The sequence below is a fragment of the Canis lupus genome, chromosome 8 (assembly GCF_011100685.1).
Source record: "Canis lupus familiaris isolate Mischka breed German Shepherd chromosome 8, alternate assembly UU_Cfam_GSD_1.0, whole genome shotgun sequence".
In the NCBI taxonomy this organism is placed as follows: Eukaryota; Metazoa; Chordata; class Mammalia; order Carnivora; family Canidae; genus Canis; species Canis lupus.
Window position 1 is genome coordinate 49087114 of NC_049229.1, and position 26046 is coordinate 49113159.

The window sequence follows — 26046 nt, forward strand, 5'->3', positions numbered from 1 at the left end:
AATCAAGGTCATTCAGGAAGCTGGATAGATGGAATTAGATACTGCAATTTTTACCTTAAGTTGTGTATATAATAACAAGCTTCGAACACAATGAAGTTAGGTGAAACTTTCACAAGAACTTTGGGATTGTTTTTGTCCTCCTTGCTGATCATCCCCATGGCATTTAACTAGAAGTAGAAGCCATGTCTTCTCCCTTTCATTTATGTAAAATGGCATCAAAATCTTCCAAAGAAATATAATTTAACTCCATGGTTACATTTTGCTACATCTCTCCTGCATCAGAGTCTTAATCAGTGGCAACTCTGTAATGATAATCAAGTCTAGAAAAAAATGAAGCTGAAAATAACTTTGAGCACATGTTAAAAGTAGGCAACACACTGCTCCCTGGTGGTGCCCTGCTTCTCTGTATAAAATTTAGAACCGGAATTAAAGGTAAGCTTTAGCTTTACTTCAGCCTCATCTTGTAAGGCTCTAATGAGTTTTGTGTGTAAGACTGTAATGAATTTTCTTTCTCAAATCCCTAATCGAAGGGAGTAGATGAGGTGGCCTGATTGGAAATAGGAAGCAAAGAATCTTTTGAGACTTGAGGGAGGTTGGTGTGTTAGATTTTAGTGATGGAGTGATGGGAAGAGGGATTATAATGTCATAACCATGGTAGAATGGGAAGGAATTTTGAAATGTGAAGTGGCTATGAGGAAGGAAGAGAGCCAGTGATCCACTACATGTATTTCACTGGGTCACTGACAAGAGTGTATGTTTCCAGTTTATAAATGAGCAGCTAGAAGCACTAAGACATTAGGAAAATTTCTTTGCAGTCATAGTAAAAAGAACGTAGCCAATATTAGTGTTTACATATTTTTAGCTTCTGTCATTTGGTAAGCTGCAAAGCTTGCAAAATGACGAGATTCTGATCCTGTGGGACTCCAGGGTGATTGTATCCTAATTGGAAAGTTGTTCCCTTCAGTCCATCTGTCTTGTCTGAGGAGAACTTCAGTGCCAGAGAATTTAAAGTCCACCAGACTCCTGTTCGTAGGGATCTGAACTTGCCATTAGATGTCAGTCTTAACTTCTAGAGTCTGATAAGAGGGTGGTTAGTGCTTGGTACAGTGCTGAGGGAGGGGCTGTAGTAGGTAATAAGCAGGGTGGGTGGCAGAAAGTGAGTTGGACTAGCCGTCTACAGATCTGTCTTCCACCACCATTGACCAGCTGTGTGATCTGGGACAGTTCACTCAACTTTCAACCTCAGGATCTTTGTTGATGGCAAAAACACAGTAGGTTCCTGAGGGTAGTATGCAAAAACTACTTTGTATAGTCTAAATGCCATGTATTTGGAAAGTATTGGTATTTCAGCCATTAAAGGCTTTCAATAATAAATGATTTCTAATCTGATTTGAAAAAGTGAGTTTTTAAATATAGTGTTATCAAAATATGAACTTTGTTAATACAAGCTTTGTTAAAGCTCAGTTATATGTTATCTGGCTCCTTCTCCTCAGAGCAAGTAATTCCTTAATTTGGAACTTGGGAAATTCTTTTATTCTTCTTTTAGTAAATAATAGCCTGTTGCAATGGCATCAAATGGGCTCTGGCCCAAGTGTTTACAAGTGGAGGTGCAGACCCAAAGTGGGGGCAGCTCTGCCCTTTTCTCTTGACTCAGGCCATGAAACCTTCAAGGCAGTTTCATCAGAAGCAGCTTTGTGTTCAGTAATTAATTTAAATGCTTTTTACTTCTTCTTACCTCTGATTATTTCCTTCCAATTCCTATTTTGTGTTTGTTTTCTTTTTTTTTTTTCTTTAAATCCAGTAGGGTTAATGTTTTCTTCCCCTTCTTACCTTTTTTTGATAAGATAGTTCTGTATATACTTATCCATTCTATTGTTTTCTAATTGGTTGTTTTGTTTTGTCTTTACTAATTCCCTTTCTTCTGCTTTTACTAGCTTTATTTTTCCTCTCAGTTTCTTAAGTTGGATACTTACTTTCATTCACTCTTGTTTGTCTCTGTTTTAAAGCTATGAATTTTCCCCTGAGTATCGCTTTCATCATATCCCATAAACTCTGATGTATCTTTACATTGCTTTTCCGGGTAAGGTGTTAAGAGTCTTTATCACTAAATAAAGAACACAGATTTTTAAAAATTATTTGTGTTTTGGAAGATGAGTATAAAAAATTGCAATCTTTGGGTCCATTTTTGAAAAATTATTTTATTTTGTCTATAATTTCAACTACTTACCTCATTAAAGCTTTTTGTGGCATCCTTCAAAAACCTTTTCATTCAAATGTGGTTTTTTAATTTATTCATTCAAAAACATTTTATTAAGCTCTTAGGAATGTTCCAGGCTTTGGTACTAAGCCATGGAGGATGATATAAGACATAGTCCTTGGCATGAAATAACTTACGATGTGGTAAGGGCGACAGCCACATAAACACATGGTAGTACTAGCATGGAATATGCATGGCAGAGATATTTCTAGGCAATCACAGAAGTCTCAAAAGGTAAAACCTAACTCATTTTGTGTATGAGAGTGAGAAGGCCATAGCCTTCTTGGAAGAGATTATATGGAAGCTGAATCTTAAAGGTAGGCATGTGGGTGGCAGAAGAAGGGTGAGTACAGGTTCCAGAATAAAAGCCAGCCTTTATGTTTGTAGGGAAATAGCAGGCTGGTTAGTGCTACTGGAGGATAGGGAATCAGCAGAGAGCAGCTAGGATGGAAGCCAGAAGAGAAGACAAAGGCTGATTTAAGGAGAGCTTTCTCTCTGAAAGAACTCCTCTAAATCTCAATAGGTTGGGGGGTTAGGGAGGCCACAGAGACACACAGTTGGCTTTGTCTTTTAGCTTGATCCCTCAGGTAGCTGAAGGAGGGTAGATTGTAAGATAAGACACTGTCACCCCATTTCCCTGCTGTTCACTGGTGAAGATGCTGAGGAACAGGGAGCTAGCTAAGGGTAAAGAAAGTACTCTGACAACCCCAAAATTTTAGAATAAAACTTTGAGTTACTCAGAATTTACATCAGAGGCTGAGTTCTTAGGGATTTGCATGGCTAAGAACAGAACCTTATTTAGCTTGTAATTACTTTCACTATCTCTGTTATGATTTAGCTTTCTTTATAGCCTAGAACACATGAAAACATCAAAATTTCCTTGCCACATGAAGTAGCCACAGAGCCACTTCAGAAATGTTTGTGCCGGCATGTGTACACTTGAAATAATGCTGGAAAGAGATACATGTTCTTGGCGTACGTTATTCAACAAGTTACCCTACAGATCTGAGCAGAGAATGGGTCACATTAGTTCTTTCCCTTGGCACACAAGAGGCTGGTTGTCCTTTGGAAATGGGGTTCTTTGGAATTCAGATTGTACATCCCTAAAAGCAGGGTTTTCTAGGAGCAGTCCAGTCACGGGAAGGGCTGCAGTAGGTGTCAGGGCGCTGGAGTAGAGCATCAGCCTCATTACCTCTACCTCACCCCGCACTGGGAGAGGTGTGCCTTGCCACTGTAGCACACTGCACAGATGTCGCCCTTTGTGGTTACTGCTGTTAGTGAGCAGAAGAATGTGGCCAAGGAGCCTGGCTCTGTGGTGAGGAGTGGGAGGCAGACACTCAGAGGGAGCCCCGGCCCTCTCTGTGCGGGCGAGTGTGAGATTTCAGGGCCCAGCTATCATTAGGAGCAGCTCCAGCTCTTCCAGCCTGGGAGTTTAATCAAAGGAATAACAGCAGACCACCCAGGCGAGGGCTCCAAGGCGAACGAATGTGCTGTGTCAGTCTCTCTTCCCCAGCCAGCCAGTGCCCGGGACGTGGCCAGGCCTCCTGGAAATGTGCTGACAGATACATAGGAGGGAGGAGACCCTTTCTGCTTCTCACATTTTTCATGTAGATGGAGAGTGGAAAAGAAAACCGTTCCATTTCTTTCATTTTTTGCTCCCTACCATGATACTTTTCTAGAGCAGTTCTAGAGAAGGGTGTATGCTGCAGCATAGAATGTTTGGTTTGGGGACGCCTGGGTGGCAGCAGCGGAGTGACTGCCTTTGGCTTGGGGCATGATCCTGGAGTCCTGGGATTGAGTCCCACATTGGGTTCCCTGCATGGAGCCTGCTTCTCCCTCTGCCTGTGTCTCTGCCTCTCTCTCTGTCTCTCTGTCTCATGAATGAATAAATAAAATCTTAAAAAAACAAAAACAAAAAAAAAGAAGAATGTTTGGTTTCTCACTCATTCATATGTGAAGGAATTCTCTACCTTTTCTTCTGCATCAGAAGCCACCAGTGTGGACCTTGAGTGAATCTTAATTTCAAAATTTCCACTTGAAGGTGAAATTGGCAGAGAGGGAGCTGAAATGATGATGAATGTTATCCAGAACTGAGGTGGATGGCACCCAGTTTATCACAAGCTTGGACATTTGGAACTCTCCTCCTGCCTCTTTAGTGTGCCCAGACACATTTGAACTGTTGTACACTTGTGTTCTGACTTGGTGTTGGTTTTTCAAGTCTAGCTCCTTTGGTTCTGTATTCTTTCTGGGTAGAAGTTAACACTTCTTTGTATGGTATACATTATTCTTTCCCATTTCAGAAACAGAAAAGGATAAATAGGAAAAACAGGAGCTCTTGAGTCAGTGAGACCTTGGAGAAGTTACTTAACCTCCCTATGCCTTGATTTCCTCCTCTGTAAAATAGAGTGATTTTGGTATTGAGGCTAATTCTCCTCCTGGGTCTCTGTGCCTCCCGGCTCTGGGGCCTCGCTCCAACTGAACCTAATTCTATAGCTCTTCTGTTGTCTCCTAAGGCTCTTAACCCACAGTGTTCCTTAGTTCCTTAGCCTGCTGTATAGTCTCTTGTTCTGAAATAACCTTCTTTTCACCCTGTCACCCCCTCAAGCTGTCTTCCCTGTACTACCAAAATTGTTTTAAAGTAACATGCCCTTGCTGCCCCCATGCCCCTGACTCCGTCCCCTCCACAGTTACTTTTGCAGTCTGACCTTATCTCTTACCATTTTGTCCAGCAATCTCTCAGAGTTTGCCAAGGACCCTGAACTGCCAACTTTGGTCATTTTTTTTTAACATTAAAATTTTTTTTATTTTTTTATTTTTATTTTTTTTTACTTTTTTTTAGTTTTTTAAATTTAAATTCAATTAATTAACTTATGTTTTATTAGTTCCAGAGGTAGAGGTCAGCGATTCGTCAGTCTTATATAACACCCAGTGCTCATTACATCACGTGCCCTCCTTAATACCCATCACACAGTTAATGCATCCCCGCACCCCCTGACCCTCCAGCAACCTTTAGTTTGTTTCCTGTGATTAAGAGTCTCTTACAGTTTGTCTCCTTCTCTGATTTCCTCGTTTTATTTTTTCCTCTCTTCCCCTGTGATCCTCGGTCACCTATTTTTAATCCTCATTCTCCCGCAGTATGTGGCACTATTATTGACCACCTCCTACCTGAAAACTTTTCTTAGCTTCTTTAACCCTTCAGTGATTTCTCTGGGGGCTCATCCTCCTCTTTCCCCTGAAGACTAGATTCCATTTACAACATTTTTAAAAAGACACTGGCATTATAGACCTCAAATATATAAAACTGGCAACAGCAGGCTCTCCCTGATTAAAGACAGTGGGATGATGCCTGGGCAGTCTGCTTCTTCCTGTTCTTTGTAGCTCTCCTCCAGCACAGCTCTGAAGTCAGGGTGCAAGGCAACTGTTTTTTCAACATACAGTTTCCCCTTGGATAAATTTTCTCTTCCCATAGCTCCATCTGGTACTGTTCTGTGGATTTCTCCCCTGTATACATCTTAAGTGTGAACCTCTTTGCTGAGTGCCAAGTTCAGACTTCCAACTGTCAGGCATTTCCACCTCACTGTATTACCAGCATCCAAAACACACAATGCATTTTAAATGTATTTTGAAAATATTAAAAAAATAGTCCATCTAAAACCAACTTGTTTGTCTCCCTTTTCGCTCTTGGTGTTGGTGACACTGTAGTTCTCCTCAGGGTTTAGGTATGGAGCATTTGATTTATCGTTGTCTCTGTTTGCTTCTTCATTCCTGTGTCCAGGGAGTTGCCAAGTCTGATTGATTTGGACTCCATAAGGTCTCAAACCTATCTTCCCTGTTTCACTTTCACATCGACTGTCCTGCTTAAGCCCTGAATTATCTTAGCTGGACAGTTGCAATTACCTCTGCTCCGCTCTCCGGGCCGGCCTCCAGTCTACCTGGTCTTTGCTGTAAAGGAATCTTTTTGAATCACAAGTCTGGTGATAATACTCCTTTGCTCAAGAAGCTCAAGGGGGCTTTCTGTTATCTACAATGTAAAGCCCAAGCTATTAAATGTTCTTCAAATCCGTTATTTAGAATCTGGCTCCAGGCTACTTTCTTCCGTCTGTCCTCCCCCATCACACATGGCTTTGTGCAGCTCACCCAGAATTTGTTCAGCTCCACACCTTAGTTTTTGCTATCTTCTCATGGGAAATGCTCTGCTGTCATCATGTTTAACCTTATACATCCGTCCAGGCTCAACATAGATGCTGTTTGGCTCACAACCCTCTTGGGAGCTTTCCTGATGTGATCTGAAACTGGCCCCTGTACTCAGAAAGCAGGTAGAGATCAAAGAGGCAAGCCACTCCAGGTTGGGAGGCAGTTTTAATAATAGCAAAGGGAACTTACATATGAGGCTTGTCTTGGGTGGCAGCAAGATGAATGGATCCCCACACCTGCCTCCAAATCTTAAAAATTTATAAAGAGGCCCTAACTGCACTCAGTCATATATACCATGCACGTATTTTCAGCACATCACCATCTCAAGGCTGTGTCCTTAGAGCAGCCTCTGGAAGTGGAAAAGGCAAGTGGAACCCACATTCCAAGGACAGGAGGAGGAGGTAAGGAGCCTCTGAGTGCCCCAGTCCAGTTCATGGGTCAGTTGGTGGCCATATGTTTCTCATGGTGTTCCCCAACAGGTGCCCCTTCACTCAGAGGCATGTCATTTCATGCATCACACTATGTCCAGATAGTTGTCTCCTGCAGCAGTGAGCTCTTTGGGGTAGTGTCCTGTGCTGCCTCAGAACCTGATTCATGAGTAATACTCAGTAAATGTGCTCATTATACTGGGCTGTAAGTTACTTGGTTGAGGATGGTGACCAAGTTTTCACCATTTTTTTTTTTTTTTTTCAGCTTTGGTATAGTGTATGTACTCGGTACGTTTTTGAATAAAGAAATGAATGAGGAACCCACTGCTGCCCCAACCAGAAGTCATCTTTCTACTCTCCATGCTTCTTTAGCCCCTCATTAGTCTCTCTGTATAGTAAACCTTTTTATAGTGATTTTGGATCTCTTCTTTCCTGTCGAGTTATAATCTGTGTGATGGCACTTCTTCCTAATTCATCACCTAGCATAGCACCTGTGTACTAGGTAGGCACTTATCGCATCCTTGCTAAATTAAAAAGAATCTCTCTTCTGCATTTTGTTGGTTTTTTTTTTTTTTTTTAAACTCTTGCTCTTCCATGTTTTATCATTGACAGTACCACACTTGCCCTTCATCATAAAGCAGCCAATATTGGCTGAATGTCTGCTTTGCACCAGGCAGTGTGCCGAGCACTTTTTATTATTTCTTTAACCTTAGGATGTAGATACTTATTTTTTACAGATGAAGAAAACAAGCTGGAAGGATAAGTGAGTATGTGAGTATGCTAAGGTCATACAAATGTCAAGTGACTGAACCAGGATTCAAACCCAAGTCTGTCTGACGCCATGCTCTTTCTCTCAGTTTTTCCCTGCCTCCTCCTATGGGAATCAGGATTCAAACCCCTCATCAGCTAAACACTGCTGCAGAGTGCTAGCCAAGCCAGTGCTTGAGCCTGCAAGAGAGACCTGGAGAGTTGAACTGTTTTCGTGATTAGAAGTGCTTTTCCACTCTCCGAAGCAGGTTGAGAGATGTGTGTCTTTGTCTAGATTATCAGTTATTTGTTGAGTAAATGAATATTTGTTAGAATGAACTCTTTTTTTTTTTTTAATTTTTATTTATTTATGATAGTCACAGAGAGAGAGAGAGAGAGAGAGGCAGAGACACAGGCAGAGGGAGAGGGAGAAGCAGGCTCCATGCACCGGGAGCCCGACGTGGGATTCGATCCCGGGTCTCCAGGATCGTGCCCTGGGCCAAAGGCAGGCGCTAAACCGCTGCGCCACCCAGGGTTCCCCTAGAGTGAACTCTTTATTAGATTATTTTATGGTGACATCAGCTGACGCTTTGAGTAGGCAAAACTCAGCCTTCTTAATCTGCGGAGATGCAAAAATAGTGGATTGATTTATTATGGTGGTGGCAGCCCCCATCGACTTCTAAAAACCAAATATATAAATTGAAAACACTACCCAGCAATTTAGCTGTTTTGTAATGTTTCCCAGTAATGTCTCAAATTTTAATCTAGAACTGTTTATAGATTTTGGAGCCCTAAATGTCAATATGCTTATGTGTATTATATAAATGACAATGTTTGACAGAGGGGGTACATGACAAGGGGACTTAGTGCTGATGTATTGGAACTACAGAGATTCCCAGCTTTTCCTAACCTCTTTTAAAATTTAATTAACTTTATAACTCATATCTTTTGGTGATCAGAGTGTAGATTTCTTGAGGTTCATCTTATTGGCATCCAGGAACTGATACAGGAGTTGAAGTTGTCTTAAAATATGTTGGTTGGTGTGGCTAATGATTTAATACATTCTCAGGAAGTGCCCTTGAAATAATGGTTAAAAAGATAGCTGTTTTAAGGATGATTGTTTTTCATGTTCTTGGTTGAATATTTCTCTAGTATTTCTCTAGTGTTGAAAATGATGTAGTAAGTGATCTGGCACTTTTGGTTTTCCTTTTCTTTTATCTTGAGTGAAGTGGATCTTGGTCCACTGGTGTTTCCTACTCCTGGACTGCCTTTGGTTCTAGCTGCATACATTAAAACAAGTCAGAAAGGACTTGCCACTGTAATTTCATGTTCTAGATCATTCAGCATCCCATGGTCAGGGAATGAAAGTTTCTGTGGCAGGCTTATATGAATGACACAGAGACCATTATTCTCAAGATAATATTGGTGTAGTTCTGAGGACATTATGAATGTAGATGTACACAAATTAATCTTCATATCATCCTGAGTGATTCTTAACCTTTTCAGAGTCAGGGATCCCTTTGAGAATTGAATGAAGGCTATTTTCTTCTGAAAAAACTGTACACTCAGAAATCTGCATTAATTTCAAAGAGTTCATAGACACCCTCCCACTAGGCTCCTTCTTGATGCCCCCTGACTCATGGTCTCCAAGTTAAGAACCTCTGAAAACTTTTAAGGTAGCATATGGCTTATAGTAATGATAATTTGGCCAAAAATGATCACTCCAAATCTTTTTTTTTTTTTTAAGAATTTATTTATTGGGGTACCTGTGGCTCAGAGGTTTAGCGTCTGCCTTCGGCTTGGAGTGTGGTCCTGGGTCCTGGGATCAAGTCCCACATCGGGCTCCCACAGGGAGCCTATTTCTCTGCCTGACTATGTCTCTGCCTTTATGTGTCTCACATGAATAAATGCTGAAATTTAAAAAATAATATTTATTCACAAGAGACACACACACACACAGAGAGGCAGAGACATAGGCAGAGGGAGAAGAAGCAAGCTCCATGCGAAGAGCCCGATGCGGGACTCGATCCCGGAACTCCCAGATAATGCCCAGAGCCAAAGGCAGACGCTCAACCACTGAGCCACCCAAGGTGTCCCTAATCACTCCAAATCTGTGATCACCTTTGCTTCACATATTCTGTATATATTTCGGTGATATCCCCCAATGAGGGTGTAATCTCGACATAAGCAAGGGTTTTTGTCTTGTGGGTTTTTTTCATGGTTCTGTGCTCAACGCTGCGAAGAAAGCCACACGGTAGCTAATAAATATTTGTTGGATTAATGAAATAATCTTCTGAAGCTACCTCTCTAGACCTCACGTGAGCTGTGGTGAGATAGTAAGCTGCATTGGGAGCACTGTGCCACCAGTTGGCTCACATTTCAAGATATTATTTGATCTTTCATGTTGAATTCCCAGCCTCCATTTTGATAAATTAAATACATGACGTTTGCAAATGCCTAGTGAGCCTGAGGTTCAAGATCAGTTTCACTCAAGATAAAAGAAAAGGAAAACCAAAGGTGCCAGATCCATACTTACTAGACGATTTTCATCACTGGAGAAATACTAAGAACACATGCAACCCAATCTCAAATTGAGTGTCAGCCTTTTGCAATTTCAGTGCCAAGAAGAAACATACAGTATAGACATTGTGCAGACAAGGAGTGAAAACTGTATGCAAAGCTCTCATTTCCCGTGTTTGAGAACCTTGCCCAAGGCTTCAAGACCAGGCAAAACTCATCTCTAAAATTATGCGGGCTCTAGCAAGAGCAACACTTACCTCTCTCTAATCACTGATTATTTTATTTCCCATTATTCCAAAGCAGCCCCTCCCTTGTGGTATTTGCAAAAAGAGGTAATTTGGAACCTTTAATTTCCTTTCTGGGCTTCCAGTGACATTAATCACTTTTCCACTCACTGGTGAAACTAGCTGCTAGCTAGAGGCTGTGTGTGTGTGTGTGTGTGTGTGTGTGTGTGTGTTTGGGTCTGGTTGAGACCCACTTCATTTAGTATATAAATCTTTTGTGCCTGCTGGGCTAAGCTCTGAGTATACAACAATGAATGAGACAGTAATTTGTGGGTCAAGATAGGCAAATAAACCTGCAATTATGTTATAATACAAATCATGGCATGAAGCTCTTTCAGCTCTACCACCATGCTCCTTTAAAAAAAAAAAAAAAAAGATTTTACTTATTTAGGTGAGGGTAGGGGAGAAAGCAAGAAGAGGGAAGGGGCAGAGGGAGAGGAAGAAGGAGACTCTGCTGAGCAGGGAGCTCAATCCCAGGACCCTGAGATCATGACCTGAGCTGAAGGCAGACACTTAACTGATTGAGCCACCTAGGCACCCTACTAGTACTACACTGTTGAAGAAGTTTAATGACAAGGCTCCTTTACAGCTAAGGGAGATTATTTATAAAAAAATAAATTCGACACTAGGAAATAAGTGCAAAGTGGTAGCAACAGGATTTCAGGATCCTGCTGTGTTGAAGTGGTTTGAAGGACCTTCTTAGAGGCAGTGATAAAACACCAAAGAAGCTTGTGATCTTCCATGTTGGGGGTAATCCCTGCCTCCTGGCATAGTTATATATTTGCTGGTTGTTTTTTCCCAAGCAGCAATGATAAACCTTGGTACTGTGTTAAGAAAGGTAAAAGTCATGTGAAAACCCACAAGCCCTAGTCAGCAGAGGGCTACATTTGTAGAAATGGAGAATTATGGTCTGCTATGCATGGAGAGTGTCTTGTCCTTAAGGGACTGATGGCACATACATACAGAGGCAGATGCCAGTTTATGATTGACCTGGTAGAGGACTCGAGAGCTCATGTTGAATGCCAGTATCTTATTTTTCTCATTAACCTGTGTCGTCTTCCCAAATATCTACTACAACTTCACCATCCTTAAATATCAGTTTGTTTGATATTGTTCTGCGGTGGAGCTGGAAATTACAGCACAAATGGTCTAAACACTGATTTAGGAAGAACTATGGCTGGAATCTAGGATTCCAGAGTCACTGCCTTGGGGTTCAGAAAATGTCCAGAGAGGATCCTTCAGGCCAAAGCCTCTGCTTATTATTATTTTTGGTTCCAAGCTCCTGAGTGGAATTCCTAGCTTTGGTGATTTGGGCTAGAGAGTATCTGATCCAATGTCTCTTTTTGCTTACCAGACAGGCCACAGGCCTAGACCAAAGCCATCTAGTCACACCTTCCCTGCAGGCCCACCCCCCAATCCTGATCCTCAAAGCATTCTGTTGAAGAGAGACATGGAAAGGGTAAATCTAAGCAAAGGTGTATTTGCACTAAGGCCCACTCTCTGCCGCTCCCTTCTCAGAATGCCAGGCAGCACTATTTTGCCTTACTGCTGCATGGGAAGATAGATCCAAAAGAGCTGATCCAAGAAAAAACCATGAACAATGAACATATAAACTCAAGAGCTTTTATCATTAGATTGCAAAATGGCTGTCTATCTCCAAGGCCCGGCACTCTTCCTAAGCCTTAGGAGGGAAGTGAGAGGAGCCCAGCAGTGGCATATCCTACATCCCAGACTTGGTACCACTCACCTGACTGCCATGGCTCTCAACAAGTCTTAATTTTCCTTAATAGTTCCTTTCACCCCAGCCCTCAAAAACAGCACTAGAGATCTCTACGTACAGCATGATCAGAACCCTTGAACAAACTTATGTTCCGTCTTAGGTCTAGAGCAGAATCTTTAGTCTGGCATTCAAGGATCTCCCTGAGCCATTTTTCTTTCTTTTCCTATCTTTTATTGTTCTGAGCTTTAGCCAAATTAGACTGCTTCTTACTTTTCAGACATTCTTCCTGCTTATCTATCTCTGCATTTTTACTTAATTTTCCTGCGCGAGGAACCACCACCACCCTGCTACCCCCGCAGCAATTTTCTTACCAGTCCTTTCATGCCCAGCTCAAATGTCTTCTTTGCATTCCCTTAACTATTTATGATGGTAGTTATCACTTTCTAGAGGCCTTAAATCTTACCATCTGTCCAGGTGTCTTGTCTCACTAGATTACCAGCTCCTTCATGGCTTGAGGGCAGGAGCCACATCTTAATCTGTATAAACTCTTAGGATTTTAAAAATTTATTTAAATTCAATTAACATATAGCGTATTACTAGTTTCAGAGGTAGAGTTCAGTAATTCAGTCCTTTTTTTTTTTAAGATTTTATTTAAGAGCGATTACGAGAGAGAGAGAGAGAGAGAGAGAGAGAGAAGGAGCAGGTGGAGGGGTGGAGGGAGAGGGAGAAGCAGACTCTTCACTGAGCAAGGAGCCAATGTGGGGCTAGATCCTGGAACTCCAGGATCATGACCTGAGCTAAAAGCAGACACTTAACTGAGCCACCTAGGTGCCCCGCATCAGTCTCATTATATCCCATGTCCTCCTTTATGTCCATCCCAGTTACCCCATCCCCAAAATCCCCTTCCTGTACCCTTAGGATTTTACCCAAGGCCTTGCTTACAATAGTCAGTGCAGTAGATATTTATTGGATTATCTCTGAGGTTTGGACTTCTTTTGAGCATTCAGGTGTGCAGCATTTCTAGAGCATGCCAACTAGAGCTACAGTGATCCAGTTAGGCCTGGCCCTGGATCCTCTTTGGATACCAAAAGGTTATATATCTGGGTGGGTGGTGGGTATATTCTGGGAAGCCATCAGGGCAGTGCCATCATATTTTAATTATAGTGCTGGCAGCAGCACTCCTTTTAGCAAACAGCAGTAACAAGCAGTAACACTTGGGCGGGCCAGCCGCCGGAAATTGGCCTCCCTCTCTGTTTCTCCTACCCCCTTTTCAATCCATCACCTGTATTTATTCCTGCTGTAATTTAAACACCTGTCTAGATGGAATGTGTGCAATGTGTCCTTACTCTACACGTTCAGTTATTTGCTCACCTGCCTTATTCGGAAGACTGGCTCTAAAATAAACAGCATTTTGGTATTAAAAGAAAAAATGCACTGAGGTCACCATAGCAGTGGACAAGAAGAAGGGAATGGGAGTGAAACTGCTGGACAAGATGCTCCAGGAGAGTGGGAGCGGAAGAGGAAGACAGCAAGGGTTGTGAAGCATCTGCCTCAGGCTTAGGCAGCGGTGAGATCCTGAGATCCCGTGACTAGGTTTTCCCATGGGCAATCATTGACTTAGGTGACCAGCTAGAGAAAGGCTGACAGAAGAATATTCAATAAGCTAAGCTGGTTGTTTTTAATGCATAAATATCTTGGTTATTTTTTAATGACCACTGTTTCTCAAGGCAGCATCACAAGTAGACTCCAAATTTTCTGAACCTTGTTCTTAACCATTTTATCCATGTTTACATCCTTGGCAAATTGAATGATTATTCGTGTCAATGTTTGAACATTTGGACAACATTGAGAAATAGTAAAATCTTAAAGCTCCTGATAGGATTATCTTCTCTACTCCTTCCCCTTGGGTGTTTTATATCTTGCTCTTCACCCCATCAAGGCATTTCTGCTGGTACTTGGAAGATCTTCTGAACTTTGTGCGGAGAACCCTGGAATCCTCTTTACTTTTCACCATCTCTTATAAGAAGTGCTTCCTTGACTTTAACACGCTCTCAAGAATTACCTGTGGATCTTGTCAAATGCAGATTTCCTTCCCTGAGGTAGAGGCAGACTGAGAGTCTGCATTTTTATCAAGCTCCCAGGGATTGCAGATGCTGCTGGTCCAAGAGAATTGTAAATTCCAGACTCAGTGGGGCAAGGCAGTGGGAGTAGCACAGTGCTTAGAAACTACAAGATTGGAAGATTTTGCATCAGGCTGACCAGGAATTGAAACTAGGGGCTGACAAGTAACAATTATTTGTTCTTGGGCAGGTTATTTTACCTCTCAACCCCTATTTTCCCATTTGTAAATGAGGGCAGTAATTCTACCTAACAGACTTATCTTGAAGATTAAATGAGTTTATGTATAAATATACCCACACACACTTAGAACAATGTCTGGCAAAAATTAAGTGCTCATTAAATTTAGGTTATCATTAGTGCTAATAATATAACTTTGTTGCATTTACTGTTACTGTAGTGAACTTGAAAAGTTTTGTATTTTAATAAAAATTAAGGTAGAATGTATTAGAGGTTCAAACACAGATTTACATGGTTCTTACAGATGTGTACTATCTTTGGCACATAAAGATGTTGATATCCATTATCAGCAAGGCATGTTATTTAATTACTGAAACTAATTAAGATGGGTTTTAAACTATCCCACCTGTCTTCCAGACTCTTGTGACCAGTGGCATGAATTCATGAGTTGGCCAGCCTGGATTTAGTAGCATAGACTGTGGTCATCGGCCCAGAGAATCCACCTAGACCATTGGCTACAACGGCCACCTTAATAGTCTAATATTCCTAACAAAAAATGATGAGTTCTTTCTCTTATAACTGGTGCTATGTCTTTATGCACTATAAGCCTGTCCTTCTTTAAAATTCTTTAGTGTGAAATGTTCATTATTATTGAAAATCTGATTTTCAATATATGTCATTTTCCGTTTCTCTTCATCTGATGAAGCTTTGTGTACCTGGAGAAATATTAGATGGACAGAGAAGCAGATGCAGCCTGGTGACAGCCATATTCATCATCCTTCTGTCCTGTTAGGGACAAACCTCCAGATGTGAAGCCTAACTGGCTTAGACAGTTTCAGGCCTGGCCCACTGCTGGGAGATTTACCCTGTGCTTAGGTCTTCCCTAGTCAAGGCAAGATGCTTCTAGGGCCACAGTTGATGCTCGAATCCATTTTAGTTCATTGACTCCTTCTGCCTCTCCTGGAAGAAACTGGGAAACTGAAAGCAAGACCCAGAGGCTTTCTTAAAGTCATTTAATCTAGAAATGATTTGCTTAGACCAAACTCGAGCAAGGTCTGTACAATAAGATTCAGCTAAATCTGGTTGAGGCTTCAGAGCTGTGCTGTCTGATAAGGTAGCCAGTAAGTGCATGTGGCTTTTTAAACTTAAGTTATATAAAGTTTAAATTCCAGTTCCTCATTCATACCACCCACATTGCAAATACAGTAGCCGTAGCCACATGTGGCTCTTGTATTAGGTGATACAGACTTTTTAAAAAAATATTTTATTTATTTATTCATGAGAGACACACAGAGAGAGGCAGAGACACAGACGGAGGGAGAGGCAGGCTCCCCACAGGGAGCCCGATGCGGGACTCGATCCCAGGACTGGGATCACGCCCTGTGCCAAAGGCAGACGCTCAACCGCTGAGCCACCCAGGTGTCCCTAGGTGATACAGATTATAGAACATTTCCATCATCACAATACATTCTGTTTGATCATACTGTTCTAGAACAGGAGTTGAAAGTAGGTTCATCTCCTTTGTCACTTCTGATTGACTGGCATTAGCTGGAGGACTGTGAAAAGAAGATTTTGAGCCCATATCTAAGTGAGCTCCAAATTGTTTATTTACTAGCAACATAGGTCCTAGGAAGACTGCGCTGAGTGGGTGGGAGTAGTTGTGGCATAGGTCCTGGGTGTCTTCTAGACAAAACCACAGAAGTAAGAATAGAATATTTAAAATAGAGGATCAGTTGTTATTATTTAAAGAGACTAGTTATATTTTTAACACAAATCCTTTGGAAAGAAAGATGAGAAGCTTTAAAAGTTTTGTTATTCTTAATCTCTCATTTAAGTAGTGGCCCCTTTAGCTGTTTTCAAAATAAACTAACAATGGTACTTTTGTATAGAAGGAAATCACAGTAGCTACCATTTTTTGGTCTATCCATAAAATAAGGAATTGATGTTACATGAAAAAACAAAACCTACCAGGAATCTAAAATTAATTTCATGTTCTTGCTACCACCTTTTACTGTACCTGCTAAGAAACAAAACTGATTGAGAATGGGTTTTTTTTTCCCTACTTCTTTAATGTCCTCTGGTAATTTGAGGTATCCAATTATATTTTTAAAAATCTCTAACAATTAAGGATAGCTAGGATTGTTTCCTACTAGTTTTAAAACTAGAGAATGAATTTTAAAACAAGAGTACCAGTTCTGCAACTGTTATATAACCTTGAGCAAGTTAATTACTGTAAACTCTCTGAGCCTTAGTTTCTCCTTCTCTGAAAGGGAGTATAATGGGTGAGGAGTGATGGGTAAGGAGTGAGATATAAAACCTCACTTAAAGTACCTGACATTACTACTGCAAGAACTCAAATGTTAAACCATGTTATTTGGGAAAAAATATACCAGATGCACTTGGAGGAGAATGTTCTCTGTTCTCATCTTGGCCCTGCACTTAGTAGGAATGTGATTTTTGTGCAATTGCTTACTCTCAGAGTTATCTAACAGATTTTAGTTTCCTCTTTTGTAAAATGGAGATAATAGTAGGACCTTCTTCAGAGGGCTTGTTCAGGATTACGTGAGATAACACACATCAAACAATTCAAGGACATTTGGTACAGGGCACATTGTGAGCATTCAGGCATTCGGTAACTTAGCTCTTATGATAAAAATGATGATGTTTAAATTAGGAGTGGCCTTGCCAATAGAAGATTCAACACATCTGACATTTCTTCTTCCCATTCACTAATCTCTAAACTACACAGTTTATGCTAAACATGGTAACGTGTGTACATTTTATTTTATTGCTGTTCTACTATAAATTATTAATAAGCCTCTTTTATTAGGGTTTTGGCCCACTGACTGAGGCTGTAATTAGAGAAGCTGTTAGTTATCATAAAGACCTTTTTCAAGCTCCTGTCTCATTTGAAAGGCCTGATGATTAAAGCAGGGAGCAGGGCAGAAAGGAAGAAGTGTGGGGCAGGAGTGAATTCAGTCCTATAGGGAGATATTAGATTGTCTGAGAACCTCAGGTGTAGGAAGAAGGACAGGCTCTTCAAAGATTCGGGAGCCAGAGAATACTACCATAACCTTCCCTGGTGTCTTCCCTTCCCACAATCTAGCCCCTGTGTGTCTTCTGAGCAGCAGAAGGGGATGAGAAGTGATAAGCCAAGGTTGGCTTCTGAGTCTAAAGATGGGTCTACACTGGAGGGCACAGCCTGAGTATCCTGTAGCCCAGCCTCCACAAACACCAGGAATCACTCCTGATCTATGGAAAATGTTTTTTTCCCAAGAAAAATATTTGAGTCCTTTGGTGTGAAGACCTAGTCCTAGGCTATTTTCACATACTGAGTTCTCTAATTAGGGATGAAGCACTATACAGTTGCCAAAAATGATTTATGTTTCTTTCAGAATTTTCAGATTAAAAAAAAAAATGACAATGCTCCAGAATTCTTCTATTTGTAAATGTCAAAATTACTAAGCTCTTAGGACATTATTCTAGAACACTTCTTCTGGAATATCTATCTCCTGTGCCACTTGTCTCTGGCTTCTCATACCGGATACCTTGCATTCAGCTCTATGCCCTCTTTTCAGCATCCTCTCCCTATGCAACTGATTTTGAAAGGTTTTTACAACCATCCTTTCTTTTCTGACTTCATTCTCACTGTGCAGGTTTTAAATTCGACTCACCTCTGTATTTCTCATAATAACTTAACATTTTTTTCTTTTGAATTGTAAAAGTAATCCATGCCCTTCAGGAGTATGTATCTGTGTGTGTGTGTGTGTGTGTGTATGTTGAAAGAAATCTGGATCTGCTTTCTGTAGTTTCATAGTGTGATTTTTTTTCTTTAACTTATCAGCATGGTTCTGTATCATTAAGAATTCTTTGAAAAATTGTCACATACATAATATTGTCTCATATTGGCAAACCAAAATTTACTTAACAACACTGTTAGCCATTTTGATCTTCCCCTTTTTCAATACTAAAATCAATGCTTGTTTTCAAGATATGTTCACAATATAGTGTCATGAGTAAGAAGATGGACTTTGGAGTTCCAGAAACCATGGTCCAGATCCTAGTTTGGCCATTTGTTCTTGGGCCTCAGTTTCCTTCTTTGTAAATGGGGATTATAATGATACTTACCAACAGCATTATGACAGTTTAAATAGGATGTATATAATGTACTCATTTACATAGAGCTTCACACATTGTAAATTCTGCTGAATACTAACTGCTATTATAGTAGTCATCATCGTAAATCATGTGCAATTAGTTTTTAGCACAGTAGCTAAAAGTTAGATGGTAGTACAAATCCTTTGATACCTTAAATAATATACTGCTAAATTCTAGAAAGATTCTCCAATTTATAGTCACATAAATAAACATAAGTACATATCTAATCTCACCCCCTGCCATGATTAGGTACTATGTTTTTTATTATTGTATGTCAATGTGTACACAAAAAAATGTTTTCTTGTAATTTACATTTCTTTGATTTTCAGTGGAAATGACTAGTTTTAAAAGTCTAGTCGGCTAATTATATTCCTTTCTTGTAAACTGTTTATTGGGGTCAGTGCCCATTTTTCTTTTGCCCATGCATCTTTTTTTCTTTTTTTCTAAATCAATGAGTTCTTTTTGTGTCGTAAGAAGTAGTATTAGGTACAACTAAAAATAAATGTATTGTGCATGTAGAACCTGCAGATGAGGAAACAAGGGCCAGAGAGGTTAAGTAGTTTGCCTAGTGTTTCAAACCCTTGCTTGGCACAGAGTAAAATATGCGGTAAACTCTTGCTGTCTTTATTTTTTTTTTAAAGATTTTATTTATTCATGAGAGACACAGAGAGAGAGAGAGAGAGGTAGAGACACAGGCAGAGGGAGAAGCAGACTCCATGCAGGGAGCCCGACACAGGACTTGATCCCAGGACTCCAGTATCATGCCCTGGACCAAAGGTGGCGCTAAACCGCTGAGCCACCCGGGCTGCCCGCTGTCTTTGTTATTAATCTTTGTATTTCACAGCACCTGGCTCAGTACAGTATTTTGCACACAGCAGGGGTAGAATACATACTGGGTAACTTATGTTGACACCAGCCACCTTCACTTCTCTTTGGCATATACAGAAACCAGCCTTTATTGGGTGCCTTGGTCACAGCCACTGTTTTAGCTCAAATGGATCAGCATCTCTTGAACTTTACTTGATTTTCTCCATATGTTTTTAATGATACTTTTCTAAAACGCTGTAAAATCAGGTTATTTCCCCTCACTTCATTTCTAGGTAACAAACCTGAATTTGGCAAGTGGCATCATAAACAGAAGCAGTGCTTCAACCCCTCCCACCCTTCGGCCTGTCATCAGTCCTAGTGGCCCAACATGGTCAGTACAGTCAGACCCCCAAGCTCCTGAGAGCCACTTCACCCCTCCTGGTAGCAGGTATGTAAAGGGTCATGGAGTCAGCGTTTGGGTCACAAAGACAGCTTGGGTCCTAAGAGAGTCATTCCTACCTTGAACTCCCTGTACTGACACCCATGAGACAGGTGCCCTTCCCCGCCTGTCCCAGGACTCTGGCACTTGAATAAAGGGCCTCATTTTACTTGTAAGACAGTTTGTGGGCAAATCAAAGGCAAAGGAAATTTCGATACAGTTTATTAGTAAGCTTACTTAGGGGTGAAAGAGGAAGAATTTATACTATGTTCAATCCTTGCCTGTGGTCTACATTTTCATGTTTTGTCAAAAGTCAAAACTTGTCTCCTTACTCTTGTTTATACCTTGTACTACATTGCATTTCAGTAACTTTGAACTCTTTTTTTTTTTTTTTTTTGAGGACATAATTGTTTTTTATGTTTCCATCTAGTTTATAAAATTAAACTGAAACAGCCTCCCTGGACAATGTTCATTTGGGAAGTGGGAAGGAAATTTCCCTTATGTAGTTGAGTGAAGTGACAGAGGATAAAATCCAAATAGATTCTAGCCATAAAATAAGCAACTCCTGAATAAAGAAAAAAAACACTGTATTGAATTCTAGTCTCGACCCACGTTTTAAGTTCCCTATTTAAAAAATGTAAGAAATGGATTTCCAGGGCATCTTGCATTCATGGCTATTAAATATGGGTTTAATTGCATCTATCCCTGAGTGGAGTGAGCTAGAAAGGAATGTGACTGTTACGATGAAGTATTCTGTTCCCTCCAAATAAAGATAATTGTTCCCTCCAAATAAAGAAGCTCTGCCGCAGATGTCCCACCAAGTCCCCACCCCCGCGCCAGCTCTTCCAGCTTCTGCCAGCCGGCCAGCTCTTAGCATGCTGACTTGCCTCGTGGTTGCAAGGGATGACCAAAGACTTGGCTATGAAGGAAATACCTATTTGTTGTTGAAGTATCTGTTGGTGTTAGAATTATTACTGAAGGAACTAATTTGGGAAGCAGAGACTCTGCCCAGGAAGCAACATAAACACAAGCACATTACATCATGCTTGAGTACAGTGTCTTTCATACCAGTAATCGTTGTGGTCAAGGGTGAAAAGAATCATCTTAACTGAGAATTATAAAGAGTTGAAGACCACGAGGCAGGACGGTTGCAGACAGGATATCCTCCCATGAAGTTTTCTTCACAGGAGTCTGTCGTTTGTTAATTTACAATCTACAGAATAACCACATTCCTAAAACATAAGTTGTAAAAGAGAATTCTGTTTATACCATAGCACTTTATTTTCCATATAAAATATTTCCAAATATTCCATTTTCATTTCACAGTCAAAGCCTTGTTTCTATGGGAAACATTTTCCCTGCCATCTTGGGTATACTGTCTATATGACAAGGCTGTAAGCATTTTCCATACTATAAACAAAATGTCAGATCTACACACTATGGCTGGGTTTAGAACCTTCTTGTGTTAGTACCTATCTGGTTCAGCTTGTGGAATTCCCAGGTAGTACCAGTGCAGAGACACAAAGATGTGGAGCATCCATCCAAGTCAGAGCCCAGACCTAGAATCCAGCACTGTGAATGGCCTTCTCCTAGCCAGACTGTGCTTGTGAGCTGCAGGAAAAATAGCATGTGATACCACCGACCTCAGAGCCACTGGTACCAGAAAGTGGGCCCCTCCGGAATCCCCCGGCCTTTCCCTTTGTGGGTTAGTTGTACCCACAGCAGCCCTCTCGTCACCTGCTCTTCAAGCTTAAGGGCCAGTTTTCAGGTCCCATTTCAGTCTAGGGTAGCCCTGGTTGCCAGAACAGCCTGAGGCTCAGCTTGTGGAATTCCCAGAGGTATCCACCCCAGAGCAGTGCTAAGTGAATTTTTTACAGACCTGGCTGTGATGTGAACAGCAGCCAGACCTCCAGCAGGAGTTCTACACAGTACCATACCCCAGTTTCCATTTTTACCTGGTAAGTCACTGTTTTGTGGATAGTCTCTTGTCCCTCTCTTAGTAGTAAAGGTGACTAAGTTCAGTGAATATGGGATTAATAGCTTAGAGATCTGAGTTTTATTACTGGTTTTGACACTAAGTGACCCTAAACTATTCATTTAATCTTTTTATTGGGTAAGCATACTTACGTATAAACTGGCCTGTTTTGAGAGCTTTTAACTTGCCCTGAAAGCACTTTGATCTCCCTGGAAGTAGGTGCTAAGTAAATAAGAGGTACTCTTACTAGTTCATCTACAATAGCAACAGTGGATTCCAGTACTGATAAGCTCTGAGAATTCACTAAACTGGGGGCTGTCCTGTGAACAGTAACAAGATGTAAAGAGAATCCTTCCCTGGCTGTGCTTTCCATCTGCATATTGGAGGATTTGGTGACTTGGTAGCCACAGGAATGAAAACTGGTGACTCACGAAAACTCTGCAAATAGTGTTATTTTTCATTTCCCTGTGGTGTTGCTATTGTTCTCAATTTTATGGATCACACAAGTTTTCACCAGACAACCTTGTTCTTCCCCCGCTGTTTTGAAACCACCCCAAATGCAGCCTCAGGGCTGTCGTCTCCCATTGGGTCAGTGTGAGCTCAGCCCAGCTCCTCAAATCCCTTGGTTCCTCTGGTCTGTCTGGAGTCCCTGTTCAAGCTTTGTTGTGGGAGAGGAAGGCAAAGAGCCCACGACTTGCCCAGACAGTCTGAGGCCTGGCCATGTAGCTTGCAGTTCCCTAGACACTCTGGAGCTGGACTTGGCCAGCCATTCCTCTGTTGTTACTTTTCAGAGGTAATAAGTGAGATTAATTGCAGGCCATTCTCCAGAAGAGAAAGTAGTCAGGGCCAAAATCAGTCACATGTTTAGAAGCCTGAGGTGTACCTCTAGGCAAGGCCGATTTAGAATTATACAATAGGCCCTCTGGGATGCAGGTACCAAGTGCTCATGACCTCTTTTTTCTTAAAGGGGACAGTTTTGGTTGCTAGATAGGGATACCTGAGTATCTAAGCTTTTCTTTAGCCAATGAGATGGGTTAGATTTTTCAGGCTGCCTTTTAACTATACATTTTCTGGGTCCATGGGGCATTGGTAGGGACTGGAAGCGATAAACAGAGACATGTCTTCAGTACTGCTAGCCTTGCCTGGAGTTGGACTATGTTGGGCCATGTCAGGGAGGGACATTATCTAGGTGAGGAGTGCTCAGCAGACTCACAGTGCATCTTTCTTTGTGAGACCTGGAAGGGTTACTGTAAAGTCTTGGCTGCTGCTTGGAATGATTTGGGAAGGACAGGGCCTCAGACGGCTTGGCAAGAACCTGAGGCCCTGTTTTTTTCCAGTCCAACCCTTCCTTGTGTATCGAGCTGTCAGGGAATCCCACGAATGTCTGGCTTCTGCCCCTTTGTATGTTTTTCCAGCATTTGTCATTGAATTATTTTTATCCATCTCTGGCTTTTTCACACATGCAACCTGGGGATTTGTCTGTTCCTCGATATTAAAGGTGGGGGAGGTTGAAAGCAAAGCTCTGAGTTTGTTCCTCCTTTTTGGGACAGGGCAAGACATCGTGGGCTAGATGTGCTCGGCCTCACTGGCCCCCACTCTAGAGAGTAGCACAGGGGAATGGGGTACAATGAAACACTGTATCTTAGAAATTTGGGCTGTATTTCACACTCTCTGTCCCTCTGCCCTCTTACTCTCAGAAATAAATTATGAGAGTCTGATCCCTTACTTACTATAATATTTAGTTTTTTGTTTTTTTTTTTTAATTTTTATTTATTTATGATAGTCACAGAGAGAGAGAGAGAGGCAGAGACACAGGCAGAGGGAGAAGCAGGCTCCATGCACCGGGAGCCCGACGTGGGATTCGATCCCGGGTCTCCAGGATCGCGCCCTGGGCCAAAGGCAGGCGCTAAACCGCTGCGCCACCCAGGGATCCCCTTACTATAATATTTAGGAACAAGTTTTTCACAGATTTTTATTCTAGTTTAGCTAATACTTTTCTTCCTTCCTTTAGATTATTAGAAATGTTGCTTGAGAGTCAGGTCTCTGACTTCCCATCTTTTCATTCTTAATAAATCCTCAGAAATAGCAAGTTTGCTATTTAAAAAAAAAAAAACATTCATTTTCCATGTGTCAGGCATTAAGTTAAATGCTGGAGAGTCATTATAAATAAAACAGTATAGTGCTTGATCTCACAGAGCTTACTGTCCGTGATATATCTTCCATGTTCTCAGTATTGTCCTGTGTGCTAGGTACAGTCTAAAAGATTTGGAAGACATGGTTTTTCATAACTAAGAAGTTATAACATCTAGCAGAGAAAAGGAGCCATAATACACATGAAACAATTACAGCGTAGTATCAAATGGCATATAACAAAGATTTAAATTTTACCACCCAGGCAATTGAAAGACAAGATTATCAAGAAGAGTGTGTAAGGTTTTAATCTTGTTATCTGCTACAACATGGGTGAACCTTGAGGACATTATGTTAAGTGAAGTAAACCGGTCACAAAAGGACAAATAATGTACCATTCCATTCATATGAAGTGTCTTAAGTAGTCAAAATCATAGAAACAGAAAATAGAAAGGTGGTTGCCAGGGGCTGTGGGTAGAGGGGAAAGGGCATTAGTATTGAATAGCTACTGAGTTTGTTTTGCAAAATGAAGTTCTAGAGATCTGTTGTGCAACAGTGTCAATGAATATACTTACTTATCAGTACTGAGCTGTACACATAGAAATGGTGAGATGGTACATTTAAATGTAGGTGTTTTTTACTACAGTAAAAAGGAGTGTTGTAAAAGGGCTTGAAAGAGAGCCCCATAGTTCCACAAAAATTTTATTTGGTGACTAAAGTGGCGAAGTTTTGCTCCTACCCTCTGCCTCTATGTAGGGAATAATCCTGAGCCTCTTCCTTGAAATGACTCGGTTTCTTTAAGAGTGTGTTAACTTGGTAGGACGGGGGTCATTGACCCCTATGAGGAGGATGGCATGATGTAATAGAAAGAGAAAGAACTATTGAGTTGGACAGACCTGGATGTGCCTTCCCAAGTACGCGACCTTGGGTGAGTACATGACCTTGGGCGAGTTGCTTTGCTCCTCTGGGCCACCTTTTCCCATCTGCATAGATATGTAAATGATACCCACCTCATTAAGTTAGTGTAAGATTTAATTGAGTTGTGTATATGAAAGTAGCCAGTTTAGTACCTGGTTTGGAGGTAGGTTGTTGGTAACATTTAGTTTTCTTCCCAGAAAAAAAAAAAGAGAATTGGACTTGCTTGTCTACCCACTTGGGTTATAGTATCTAGTGTAGAGGAAACTGGCTGTCACCTGCATGGGGTGTGCTTCCCGGGCTGAATTCCAGAGATGTGGTCTTTCCAGCTAAGGAAGGGGAAGCATCAGAGTGAGGCCAACAGGAGACTCTTCCTCTTTCTCTGACCCTTTTGTCAAAGGGTGACTTCTTTCTACTCAGTAGGCCCTTGCTCTCTGCTGTCTTCTGAATGTTGAAATTTCCACTGCCGCTCGATGTTCCAGCCAGTAAACACTCATATTTTCCATCTATCCTGGGGGTCGAGCTTCGGGAGAGCTCTTCTCTGGAGGAGTTTGGAGCTTATAATTTTGTACTTTATACTGTTATATAAACAACACTTTCTAGCCAAAGAGCACAATCACAAAAAGAAACCACTTTGGGGGGGGGGGGGGGCGCTAAAAAGAAAAAAGAAAAAACTCTTTCATGTTCAGAGTTCTGTAGAAGTGATATTTCACTTCTTTTTCTTCCTTCTTTCCCGTAAAATAAAGTTAACCTGACCTTCCTCCTCCAGAGTCTCAGCTCTCATCATTCCTTCCCCTTGAGTAAAATGTTTCTTCAGCACAGGAGTTGATAAAGGCCGATACTTGTATCTAAAATTCCCCTACTTCTTTTCTCAGTCTGCCAGACACAGAACCTCTCAAGGGTTATGCTCCACATCAGCTCAAGCTCTGTGACAGATTCTATGGTTCCTTCCTCACCAAGAGAGCCGAGTGCTATAGGTGTTTGTGCCAAGGACAGAATGATTGGGCTTCTGCCTATTGAAAGAATGTGGGGAAACCTAGGAAGTATGTCAAAGATAGCTGGCTGAACATCACAGCAGGGTCCGGGCAAAGTATGTTTGGGAATGCTTGGGCCTAGTATCAGGAGTGAAAGAAGCAGATCTTTTCTTATCTGCAAGCCAAAATACAGGTTGCTT

General features: G+C 41.3%; 1 protein-coding gene across 29 annotated transcripts in view; it reads left to right on the forward strand.

Moving 5' to 3' along the window:
* The window catches only part of TTLL5 (tubulin tyrosine ligase like 5), a 269103-nt gene that overhangs the window by 120643 nt on the left and 122414 nt on the right, over positions 1 to 26046 (forward strand). For all 29 annotated transcript variants that reach the window (XR_005363557.1, XR_005363556.1, XR_005363558.1 and 26 more), the window contains one exon: positions 19707 to 19861. Coding sequence is in view for 23 of the 29 variants with exons in the window: in XM_038545325.1 (XP_038401253.1) it covers positions 19707 to 19861 (155 nt within the window). In the remaining 6 variants the exon portion in view is untranslated. The remainder of the gene's footprint in view (positions 1 to 19706; positions 19862 to 26046) is intronic.